This window comes from Piliocolobus tephrosceles, chromosome 1 (assembly GCF_002776525.5).
Source record: "Piliocolobus tephrosceles isolate RC106 chromosome 1, ASM277652v3, whole genome shotgun sequence".
NCBI lineage: Eukaryota > Metazoa > Chordata > Mammalia > Primates > Cercopithecidae > Piliocolobus > Piliocolobus tephrosceles.
This window is the reverse complement of record NC_045434.1, coordinates 184,742,028-184,754,916: the sequence shown is the minus strand read 5'-3', so window position 1 is coordinate 184,754,916 and position 12,889 is coordinate 184,742,028. Positions and strand designations below refer to the sequence as shown.

Below are 12,889 nucleotides of genomic sequence, written 5' to 3'. Positions count from 1 at the left end.
CCCAACTAGTCTAAACTCCTGACCTCAAGCCATCCTCCCACCTTTGCCTCCCAAAGTGCTGGTACAGGCAAGAGCCATTGTGCCCAGCCTAATAGGTATGCTCTTGCATACCTATTTTACAACATTGATGTATCACTTACAGGCTGGGTGTGGTGGCTCACGCCGGTAATCCCAGCACTTTGGGAGGCCGAGACAGGCAGATCACTTGAGGTCAGGAGTTCGAGACCAGCTTGGCCAACATGGTGAGACCTCGTCTCTAATAAAAATACAAAAATTAGCCGGGCATGGTGGTAAGCACCTGTAATCCCAGCTACTCAGGAGGCTGAGGCAGGAGAACCACTTGAACCCAGGAGGCAGAGGTTGCAGTGAGCTGAGATTGTGCCTCTGCACTCCAGCCTGGGTGAGAGTGAGACTCTGTTTCAAAAAAATAAAATTTATTTTAAATGTAAAAAGAACAATGAAAAATATGGCATTTTAACAGACAAAATACTAACAGGGAACAAAATAAAAACAGTAACAATTATACTTCAATACTATATAACTATTACTGAGCACCATAAACATGCTTGTTTCTACTTAGCCATTACTTGCTTCCATGAGGGAGGTTTAAAAACCTCTTTATTACACATGCATACACATAAGCAAGCAACTCCCATTTGTAGAGCAAAATACAAACACTTGAGCTGGGATTCACAATCCTCTTCACAATTCGGTTCCAGTCCACCCTTACTGACCCATTTCCTGCCATCCTTCCATCCATCTGTGAACTCGTTATTTGCGATACTGAACTATTACTTGCCAGTTCTGGAGGGTAAAGGCAACAAGCACAATGCCTGGCACACAGCAAACTTTCATCAAGTGCTGGCTTCCATTCTGCCTCAAATACAGCCTTTGTTTAGACTGTCTCCTGTGCATGGAATGCCCTGCATCCCACTCCTAGCCCCAAGAAAAATTCCCTCCAAGGCGCACCTCAAATATCACTGTCATCGAGGAGTCCCACAGGCAATTAGTTATCACCTCTATTCTCCCATAGTACCTGTTTTTACCTTAACTATGACACTTTTATTATTGTATTACAACTTAAATCTCTGCAATCCAAAGTCTGGTCCTTGGACCATTAGCTGGGACTTCGTTTGAAATGCAGAATCTGGGCCCCATCCCAGACCTACAGAATCAAAATCAAAATTTTGACAAGATATCAGTGATTTATTTGCACATTAATCTTTCCCTGGTGGAACTGTGAGCCTTTCTAGGGCTCTCTTTTATTTCTGTCCCCAGAGCCCAACATAAGACTTGATGCTCAAATGCTTTTTAAGTTTTATTTGCAATACTTAGATTTGCAATGATAGATTTTTTTAATTTCTGGAAAAATAAATACACATTATTAATAATAATTATCTGGCAGATAGATAATGGTACATTTCTATGTAACATTTTAAATTTTCATAATCAGAATGTATTACCTTTACAGATAGGAAAACAAAAAGATTTGGGAAAATGCATGTAAAATATAAGAAAAAAGGTAAATTGTAGATATAATACATTCACAAAAGGAATATAACTGTGTTGAGCTATATTTATAAAAAGACGAACAAATTATATTAGGTTTTTTAAAAAAGACAACCTAACAGTATGTATCAATGATACCATGTTTGTTCTTTTAAAAAATTCATGAATTAACTGGGAGCAGTGGCTGACGCCTGTGTTCCCAACATTTTGGGAGGCTCAGGTGGGAAGATCCCTTGAGCTCAGGAGTTTGAGCTGGGCAATACAGTGAGACCCTATCTATGTTAAAAGAAAAAATTTGTAAATAGACACTAAAAAGATACATATCAAAATATCTCTAATGAAGTTTGTTTTACAATTTTCTACATTTTACATTTTTTTCTAGTTTTCCTATGATCTTTATAAAAGCTTATCACTTACAAGAAAAAAAGTTATTTTCATTTTTGAAAAATATCTATACCCTTTACTAAGTCCCTTTACATTCAATGACCAAGATTTCTACAACACCCTGGGAAGCTGAAAAGTCTGAAAGTAACACAGCCATTACATAGACGAAGGCAGCGGGCCTTGGAAATGTAACCCTGATGGACTGACTCTGGGCTGGCGTTCTCCCACCCCTGCAGGTACTACAGACTCAGAGGAATGTGGCAAGTCAGATGCCAGCTTTGGCCAAAAAACCTCCCGTCATGTTAGGAGTCTCACCATGCCCAGTTACTTCCTCTGAGACAGTAACAGCAACAGGGGAACACTTCAAAGACAAAGCATTCAGAATGATTCATGCTGCACCATCTCCCCCTGGTGGCAGGCTCTGGAAATTGGCTTGAGGATAACTATTGCAATTGGTCACTATTTTAAAAATATATTTTCTGTCAAAATCACCCTTATTTCTTTAAATCACCAAAATCACTTTTTCTTTTGTCAAGGATTCAGATAATGACAAAAGACACAAAACCAGGACCTGGTGTCAACCAGACAATGCTTTGAATGATGCCAAGGGCAGTGCGGCTCTTTGCCTCCTGTCCTCGCTTCCCCACCTCTTCAAGTCTACAACAGAGGCAAGGCACTATGTTCTTCAGCACCGTCTTTCCTGCTGTGTCTCTATCTCCATCTACTTCCCTGAGCCTCAGAAAAGGGCAAGGTGTGACTCACATACTCTCAGCCATGGCCTGGCATGCTGCAGCTCCAACATCACATATCTAGGTTCAAGGCACTGATATTTCAAATACGTCAGACTGAAATACTGACATTTCTTTGGAAGCATCAGGGTTTAGAATGTCAGTCTTCAACTGTGGTGCCCATGGTCTTCAGATACGCACAGCTTCCTTACTCTTCCAGGAAGAAAGAAATATTCAGTAGGATATCTGAAATAGGAAGAAAGAAAAAATGGCATTAAAACCTCTCCCGAGAACATAAAACACAGAGGCACAGCAAGGGTACCTTCCTAAAGCTTCCAAAGAGGTAAGCCACAGGGAGAGAAAGGAGGAGAGGAGACATGAAGGAAGAACACAAACAAGTACCTTGTACAAGATCTTGGTGTTCATCTTTTGAAATTCTGTCCCAGGCCTTGGGCAAAGCTTGGATGTTTGCCAAGTCTCCCCACCGGATAGAGGAAAGAAGATACTTTCTCTTCAGGTACCTTTCTGGAAGTTAAGGACTGCTCAAAAGAAAATGAAATATGCTGAAGTTAAAAAAACACCCTGGTGAGAACCAGAGGGAGCTATAAAAATGAAAGTGCAGATATCCTTACATTTTACCAGGTGGGCCTGATTCACCTATGCTACAAATATTTCCTGAGCAACTGTTTACTAATATGGCTTTGTGCTACAGGGAAAGAGGAATGAAGCCATCTCTGAAATCTGGGATCTCAGCATGGTGAGGACAAAACCAGATCCTGAAAAGAAAGAACAAAAGTGACATGAGAGGTAAAGCTAGTGGAGGTTCAGAGGATAAATACATCCAATTCAGAGGAAGCAGGGACACCCCAGCTGGTAGGAAACATAAATGAAGGCACAGACGCATAGAATGAATTCAGGGAAAGCAAATCTTCCAGTCTGCTCAGCATGGATGCCACATGGAAAGCAGTCAGAAAGGCTGAAAGGTGGGCTAAGCCAGAACAGAAAGAACACTGAGTACCAAGGTAGGGCTCTGAACTTTATCCCATTAGCAACAGGAGCTATTCCTATACTGTACAGTACAATTCTGATCCTAAGTAGCAGGATCAGAGCCAGACTTCCTGAAGAAATAGAGGTCATTAACTGGAGTCAGCTTAGAGGGAAAGAAACCAGACAGAGAAACCCGTCAAGAGGCTACATGCAATTAAGAATCCAAGTGAGAGGTAAGAAGCCATGTAAGCAGCAGAGGGGACAGAGAAGGAAAATCAAAGAAGCACCAGGGAAACAGAGGGAAAGGACTTGATGAGTGACTGTGTAAACACTCTAGCACATAGCAAGTGCTTAGTAATGTCAGCCGCAGTTCTTGCTCCTTCTGCCCATGTTCCTGTTGCTGTTAGTACTGCTGCTACCAACACATTTAAAAGGGAAAATAACCCGGGCGCAGTGGCTCATGCCTGTAATCCCAGCACTTCGGGAGGCCAAGGTGGTAGGATCACCTGAGGTCAGGAGTTTGAGACCAACCTGGCCAACATGGTGAAACCCCATCTCTACTAAAAATACAAAAATTAGCCGGGTGTCGTGGCGGTGCCTGTAATCTCAGCTACTTGGGAGGCTGAGGCAGGAGAATTGCTTGAACCTGGGAGGTGGAGGTTGCAGTGAGCCGAGATCATGCCACTGCACTCCAGCCTAGGCAACAAGAGCAAAACTCCGTCTCAAAAAATAAATAAATAAAAGAGAAAATAGGGTGGGTTCTACAACTCAAGGAAAAGGGGGCTGAATTTGATGGCTAGATTGAGGAGTTCAATTTTAAACTTGAGTTTGCAGTTCCAAGAACAATCCAGTTGGAGGCATCTGCAGGAAACCAAAAGTCAAGACTAGAGACAAGAAAAGTTGGGATTTGGAGGTTATTCACATGAAGGCAGAAACCTAAGCCAAAGGCTAAAATCAGGTATCAGACAAGAATTGAGAAACCAGGCATGGTGGCTCACACCTGTACTCTTAGCACTTTGGGAAGCCAAGGTGGTAGGATCATTGAGGCCAGGAGTTCAAGACCAGCCTGGTCAACACAGCAAGACCCCATTTCCTAGGCAAAAAAAAAAAACTTTGAGAGAAAAATGTTAGAGCTTCAACTAACTGGTCTTTCTGCTTTTACCCTTGCCCCTACTACCCCAAATCTTACCCTAGAATGAAGCCAGAATGATACTGTTAAAAACATAGGTCTTATCCTGTTACTCCTTAATCCAAAGTTTCTAAGAGCTTTTTCTGTCACTCGAATGCTTTTTTTTTGGTGGGGGCGGGGGCAGTTTGAGACAGGGTCTTGCTCTGTCACCTAGGCTGCTGATAACACCCAGGCTGGCGATCATGGCTCCCTGCAGCCTTGACCTTCCAGGCTCAAGCAACCCTCCCACCTCAGCCTCCTGAGTAGCTGGGACTAAGCTGCACACCATCATGCCTGGCCCAAAATTATTATTATTATTATTATTTTTTGGAGACAGAGTTTCACTTTATCACCCAGGCTGGAGTGTAGTGGTACAATCTCAGCTCACTGTGGCCTCAACCTCCCCCAGTTCAAGCAATCCTCCAGATTTACCCTCCCGAGTAGCTGGGACTACAGACTACAGGCACATACCACCACTCTTGGCTAATTTTTGTATTTTTTGTAGAGACGGGGTTTCACCATGTTGCCCAGGCTGGTCTCAAACTCCTGGGCTCAAGCAATCCTCCCACCTTAGCCTCCCAAAGTGCGAGGATTACAGGCGTGAGCCACCACACCCGGACCCCAAATTCTTTCAAAGACCTTCAAGGCCCTAGAAAGTCGAGCCCCCCATCTTTCTACCCTCACCTGCTATTAGGCTCCTCCTCATACTCTAGTCTAGTCTCCTCACTATTTCCTGAATAGACCAGGAATGTTCTTACCTCAAGGCCTTTGCATTTGATGTTTCCTCTGCCTAGTAACTTTCTCTCCCCAAATAGCTCTTTCCCTTACCCTCTTCAGATCTTTGCTCAAATATCACTTTCTCATCAGGCCTGCTCTGACCACCCTATTTTAAATCACAACCCCACCCTCACTCCTCACTTTCCCAGGTTTATTTTTCTCCATAGCACTTATCGCCATCTGGCATTCTACTTTCCTTTTGTAATGCCTGTCTCTCTGCACCAAGAACAGTGCCTGACAGGTAGTAGCGACTCAGTAAATTATTAGAGGAAGGATTATACAAAGGAATGCAGCAAGAATCCAGGTTCAGGAACCAAAGAGAACTGACTCAAACTATATAGTTTTCCAGTCTTGTGAAAACTGAAATTTGAAAGACTTAGAACAGCTCTGGCCGTGACCTAAAATGTGTGCAAAGGATACGACTTTCGATAATGTCTCTCAATATCCTGCAACCATTCCAACATGTCAGCCACAGAGGGGCTCACTGCTGAAGGCTGCAGGACAGCATCAATGCCAACTGCGTCTGCGTGCTGCTCATAGATCTGAAACACTCGCTCCACATGGCTGCTGACCACGTCTCGCACCTTGAGGAGGACGGCTCTGTAAGAAAGTCTGACGTTAGGCAATATCATGAGACAGGTATAAAGGAAGGTTTCTCAATTTTGGCACTACTGATATTATGGACATGATTCTCTGTTGTGAAGGGCTGCCCTGTACATTGTAGGACGTTTAGAAGCATGCCTGGCCCCTACCCACTAAACGACAGGAGTAAACCACACCTATACCCTTCATAAGCCATAACAACCAATAATGCCTCTAGATGATGCCAAATGTCCCCTCATAGAAAAACCATCTCCAGTCGAGACCACTGGTCTAAGGAGATTAGTGACGGTGCCTTGGATGTAGGGGTGGCTCAAGACTCAAGAAAGGGGCTGGGTGCAGCGGTTTGTTGCCTGTAATCCCAGCACTCTGGGAGGCTGAGGCAGGTGGATCACCTGAGGTCAGGAGTTTGAGACCAGCCAATGTCCCAAAACCCTGCCTCTACTAAAAATACAAAAATTAGCCAGGTGTGGTGGTGCACACCTGCAGACCCAGCTACTTGGGAGGCACGAGAATCATTTGAACCCAGAGGCAGAGGTTGCAGTGAGCCAAGATTGCATCACTGCACTCCAGCCTGGGCGACAGAGCGAGACTCCATCTCAAAAGTAAATATAATTTTTTTTTTAATTAAAACTTTTTTTAAAAAAAACAGCCAGGTACAATGGCATGCCTGTAATCCCAGCACTTTGGGAGGCCAAGGCCAGAGGACAGCTTAAAGCCAGGAATTTGAGACCAGTCTGGGCAATATGGCAAGACCGTCTCTACAAAAAATTTTAAAAATTAACCAGGTATGGTGGCATGCTCCTGGAATCCCAGCTACTCAGGACACTGGCAGGAGGAGTTAGAGGCTACAGTAAGCTATGATCATACCACCGCACTTCAGCCTGGGCAACAGAGTGAAATTATCTCTAAAAATAAAATAAAAATAAATAAAAGACAAAATATTAAGTAAAGCACTCATATTGTTTTGTGAAACATTCCAGTGATATATGCATGTATGTGTGTCTATGAATGATATAAAATATATTTCTTCCTCTAAGTCAAGGTCCAAAGTCTGAAAGCCACTGAACTAGAAAAAACCAAGTGCCTTTTGGGTGGTAGGCTTTGACAGGCAGTGTTCTATTTTTCAAATTGAGATATAATTCACATACCATAAAATTCACCCTTTAAAAGTATACAACTTACAGGCTGGATGCGGTGGCTCACGCCTGTAATCCCAGCACTTTGGGAGGCCAAGGCAGGCGGAACACGAGGTCAGGAGATCGACACCATCCTGGCTAACACGGTGAAACCCTGTCTCTACTAAAAATACAAAAAATTAGCCAGGCGTGGTGGCGGGTGCCTGTAATCCCAGCTACTTGGGAGGCTGAGGCAGGAGAATGGCGTGAGCCCAGGAGGCAGAGTTCGCAGTGAGCCAAGATCGCACCACTGCATTCCAGCCAGGGTGATGGAGCGAGACTCCATCTCAAAAAAAAAGTATACAACTTACAGTAAACCTGTTCTGTTAATACAATGGTATATAAATGTCATTATAGGCCAGGTGTGGTGGCTCACACTTGTAATCCCAGCACTTTGAGAGGCTCAGGGGGGTGGATTACTTGAGATCAGGAGTTCGACACCAGCCTGGCCAACATGGTGAAACCCTGTCTCTATTAAAAACACAAAAATTAGCCAGGTGTGGTGGCGGGCACCTGTAATCCCAGCTACTCGAGAGGCTGAGGCAGGAGAATCACTGGAACCCAGCAGGTGGAGGTTGCAGTGATCTTGCAGAGGTTGCGGTGAGCCAAGATTGTGCCACTACACTCCAGTCTGGGTGACAGAGTGAGACTCTGTCAGAGGTGACAGACAGATCTAGCAACCTTATGATCCTCTACATAACTTACCCATCATTTCATGAGCTGCTTTACCTCTCTGATCTTATCTTTTTTCTTTTTTTTTTAGAGACAGAGTCTCACTCTGTTACCCAGTCTGGAGTGCAGTGACACAAACATGGCTCACCGTAGCCTCGACCTTCTGGGTTCAAGTGATCCTCCTGCCTCAGCCCCCTGTGTAGGCCCTGTGCGACCACAGGTGTACATCACCACACCCAGAAAATTTTTTGATTTCTTGTAGAGTCAGGGTCTCACTTTGTTGCCTAGGCTTTTCTCAAACGCCAGGGTTCAAATGATCCTCCTGCCTTTAGCTTCTCAAAGTGCTGGGATTACAGGTGTGAGGCACCATACCCGGCCTCATCTGTTTTTCGTTTTGCTTTCCTTTTTGTGGAGAATGGGATCTCACTATGTTCCCCAGGCTGGTCTCAAACCTCTGGGCTCAAGTGATCCTCCTGCCTCTGCCTCCCTAAGTGCTGGGATTACAGGCTGAGCTGCCATACTCAGCTGATCTCATCTCTTACCAGGCCTCTGCTCCTGTCATACTTTTCTCTTTTTTTGACACAGAGTCTTGCTCAGTCACCCAGGCTGGAGTGCAGTGGGACAGTCTTGGCTCACTGCAACCTCTGTCTCCGGGGCCCAAGAGATTCTCCTGCCTCAGCCTCCCCAGTAGCTGGGACTACAGGAGTGCACCACGACACTCAGTTAACTTTTTTTATTTTTAGTAGAGACGGGGTTTCACCATGTTGGCCAGGCTGGTCTCAAACTCCTGATCTCAAGTGATCTGCTTCCCAAAGTGCTGGGATTACAGCCATGAGCCACCATGCCGGGCCAGTCGTACTATTCTCTATGCACACTACTCACACCCACGTCTTGACTCTGTTTACACCTTTTCAACCATTAGGTTTTTAATATCACTTCCTCCCCAGAAGCTTCCCTCCTCCACACAAGTCATACTTATCAATATCTTAGGACATCCCACAATTTAATTCACTGATTGTTTATTTCAACTAAGATTAATTCACTGATTATTTATTTCAACTAAGATTAATTCACTGATTGTTTATTTCAACTAACTTATTTACTCAACTAAGAACAGGAACTAAGTCTGGTTCATTGTTGTATTCCTGGCACCTTGTGCTTGGCATCCCACAAAGTGCCTAATGAATGTATTTTGTACAAATAAATAAAAGGAAAGTCCTCATCTGTGACAGTTTCCTATTAGTCTATGGCACAGACTCTATATACCGGACCTTCCTTTTGTTCTGGTTCAAGGAAAGGCCACACATGCCCTGTCTCTCCTCTGTCCTCAATAACCTATAACTCTCAGCCTGGGCAACACAGTGAGACCTTATCTCTACAAAAAATTTTAAAGTTAGCTGGGCATGGAAGTGCACGCTTGTTGTCCCAGGTACTTGGGGGGTTGAGGTGGGAGGATCACTTGAACCAGGGAAGTCAAGGTTGCAATGAGCTGTGATTGTGAATGGGCTGCATTGCAGCCCGGGTGACAGAGAAAGACCCTGTCTCAAAAAAAAAAAAATCTGTAACACAGATACTGGGTCTGACAACAAGCATATCAGAACTTGGAGACATGCTACTACTGGGCACAAAGACACCAACCTACAGCAGAACAAAGTGGTGATTAAGAGCTCTAGCTTTTGTGTCAGGCACACTTTAGTTAGAATCCCGGCTCTACCCTTTTCTGGCTGTGTCACCACGGGCAATCTGCTGGAGCCTCAGTTTCCTACCTGCATGGAATTAAGTGCAGTTAAGTCACAGATATGTTGAAGAGCCTTTATAACGTAATATATATAAAGCCCTTAGCTCCAGCACCTACTAAGTTTACACAGCTCCTCATTGCCTTTTACCAAAGAAAACTATAGGGCAGAGCTAATAGGCTTTCTCCGCTCCTTTTCTGTTCTTCTTTTGTGACTTCCACTAAGCCCACCACTGCCATGCCTAGTCTCTGACAAGGAATATGCCAGAAAATGGCTTTCTGACAGAGGTCTCACTGCCCCAGATGATAAGTAAGGAAGGTTGAGATATCTCCAAATGCCACGCTTTCAAGGAGAAAAACACCTTCTGGACTGATACTAGCTACATATAAAACACCTCGTTTTAAAATCCTTCCACCAGGAAAGAGCACTAAGGAGCTGCTTACAGCCTTTCCCCTAGCTTGTCCAGGACGATGTCACCAGCCGCCAGCTGCTTGCGCCTCAGCCGCTCTTTTATGTCTGGGAAGGCCCGAAGCGCCGGCACATCCTCGAACCGCAGGTTCCGTGCGGCCTGCAGCTGCTCTGCCAGGTTGCTGAGGGAGGACAGGAGAGGCTGGCAGTCCTGCAGAGCGCTCTGCCACAGGCCCTGCTGCTCCTCCACCACGAGGAAGCACTTCTTCAGGGCCTCCTGCACGGCAAGCAGAGGCCGGTCTTGAGTCATCTTCTGCTGAAAAAGATAAAAACAGAAAATAACCACGTTGGGGTGGCAAGTCAGTCCGGGAGGCACTGGGTCGAGGGTGGGCGTCATCTCCGTCATCGTGTTCAGACAGGAGCTGTCTCACCTCCAGAAGTGGTTTTTTTGTTTTTGCTTTTCGACATGGAATCTCGCTCTGTCGCCCAGGCTGGAGTGCAGTGGCGCTATCTCGGCTCACTCCAACCTCTGCATCCCGGGTTCAAGCAATTCTACTGCCTCAGCCTCCCGAGTAGCTGGGAATACAGGTGCCCGCCACCAGGCCCGGCTAATTTTTGTATTTTTAGTAGAGACAGGGTTTCGCCATGTTGGCCAGGCTGGTCTTGAACTCCTGACCTCAGGTTTTCCGCCCGTCTCGGTCTCGCAAAGTGCTGGGATTACAGGCGTGAGCCACCGGCCCCGGCCCTGCCTCAGCTTTCTGAAGGAGACCCTGGCTTCCCCTTGGGAAGGGTAACTCCTGCTTCAGTCTCCTGCTTCAGAGGATTCCTGGCGGCCAATCGCCGTCTCTTCTCTGACCTACAGTCCTGTCTCCCCTGCCCCAGGCTGCCGGTCGCGTTCCTGAAACCAGCGGAAAAACTTAAAAGTCAAGACACCCAAAGCGTGAGCACCACGCGCCCATAGTCTCTCTGCGCATGCTCACAGGCGACCGCCCCCAAAGCTCCTCCGCAGGCCCGCAAGGCTATTGAGTCGCGAAAATATGTCGTACGAAATTACTTCTGGGTACTGTAGTCCAACATGTAGATTGGCCACTCGGTTTGAAGCTTCCTTGGGACTGGATGTTGGGACCGTCCAAACACGGCGACTTCTCATTTGTCAGCCTGCGGCAGTTTAAATTGGGTGGCAGTGGTGCCATGTCCTGTTAACTGTGGAGTCTTTTCCTCTCAGCTTGCGCCTCCGGCTGTGCCTTAATGACACTTTTGACATTGTGTATCACAACCAACTGGCAAAAACTACTGAATCACGGGCTCCTGACGTGGCAGCTCTGGCTGAGATGCAGGTGGACGTCCTAGGTGCCCAGGGAGGTCGGCCACATTGGGGAGTCGGGTGAAGGAAACCCTGAAACCGAGAGGCTGGAAGCCCAATTTGCCCAGCATAAAAACACCTGCTGCGGGAAAGCCTACATGAGGTATGGGTTGTCATCCCCTCTCATCTTGGCCATCTGACTGATGGAGATCCTTAGGCACCCAGCAGACTCGGGTGTCACCCCCACCACCCACTGCCCAGGGCTGACCTTGGGCGGGAGAGAGACATTCAAATATTTTTTGCATATGGAGTAACAAACCAGGGTGGAAGAGAGAGAGAAAGGACTTTCTAGGAAGGGCCAGGCTTGCCAGGGTTTCTATGCTTGGACTGCTCTGTCCCCAAGTTCGCTGGTGCCCATCAGGAGCCTGCTTGGCACCTTTGCTTATTTCTTCGATTGTTCCTGAACTCAGAGGGGGAGAGGCAAGATTATCACTCCCATAGCCTATAACATGCACGCTTAAACACAAACAACCCCTCTGACATGGCTTCAGACCGCATCCACAGGTGAAAAGCACCAAATCCAAACAATCAGGCCACAAACCCGTCAAGAGCTCGCCGGTCTGGCCGTCCAGTCGTCGCCCGCCTTGAGACTCAGCCTGAGCTACAGCTTCGAAACTAGCCTCTAGCCTTGCTGGGTCTCAGCACAACCCTTGAGCAATCCAACCCTGTGGCCGTGGGCAGATGCCAAGATGCACAGTTAGCACCTCCGACAGGACTGCGGCTCAACGGGGTTCGCCGTCTACACGCCCATTCCCAGGCCCACGGCCAGAACACCCAGAGCTGCCTCCTGCCCTGGGCTCCCTGGAGTGTGGTGGCCGCGGCTCACGCTGCAGTCACCGCGTGTCCAACTGCCAAGCGCCACTACTCGCACCTGAAGTCGCGGCCCAGCGCTGCGCACCCAGTCGAGGCGCCAAGACGCGAACTGGGCGGGAGTGGCCAGTCCGCGGGCGAGCGAGGAACGAGAGGGTTCTCCCCCCTCGCTGCCCAAACTGGCCACGGGCTGGCGCGCCCACCCCAAAGCCTGCACCCCTGCCCCGCTCCCCTGTCATTCCGCCCCGGCCCCTTACAAACCCTGTCGAGGCTGCTCTGTCTCCGCTGACCCTCCACTTGCCCCAAGTTCGGCCTGGGGAGCTTGGCGCCCTGAGGAGCGCCGACGTAGGCAGCCAGCCAGTCAATCAGTCAGAGGGTCACGGCGGCCCCCAGGCCTGGCAGAAGCAGCCGCCAGCCCCGGAGCAGAATCCTACAGCCGACCTGACCTAGTCGGCCCCTAGCCCTCCAGAGCTTGGGGTAATGAGGACTCGCCGCAAGGCCTGCCGGGAGTAGTAGTTTGTATAGTTTGCAGCCGGCCAGGGAGGAGCCGGGTGGGTTGGTGGGGAGGG

The 12,889-nt window shown here is 47.4% G+C and overlaps 1 protein-coding gene across 4 annotated transcripts; it reads right to left on the bottom strand.

The window, feature by feature from the left end:
- Positions 1-1,305: 1,305 nt before the first annotated feature.
- Positions 1,306-12,830, bottom strand: C1H1orf109 (chromosome 1 C1orf109 homolog). Of its 4 annotated transcripts, none has more exons than XM_023196487.3 (5): positions 12,582-12,830; positions 10,183-10,463; positions 5,974-6,153; positions 3,024-3,146; positions 1,306-2,867 (listed from the first exon to the last, which is right to left on the bottom strand). In XM_023196487.3, the coding sequence occupies exons 2-4, from the start codon at positions 10,455-10,457 to the stop codon at positions 3,044-3,046; spliced, it is 558 nt and encodes a 185-aa protein (XP_023052255.2). In that variant the 5' UTR covers positions 10,458-10,463; positions 12,582-12,830; the 3' UTR covers positions 1,306-2,867; positions 3,024-3,043. The 4 variants fall into 4 exon arrangements, with proteins under 4 accessions (XP_023052255.2, XP_023052253.1, XP_023052254.2 ...); XM_023196485.3 differs by having other exon boundaries at positions 3,024-3,142; XM_023196486.3 differs by having other exon boundaries at positions 5,974-6,165; positions 10,183-10,460.
- Positions 12,831-12,889: the final 59 nt, after the last annotated feature.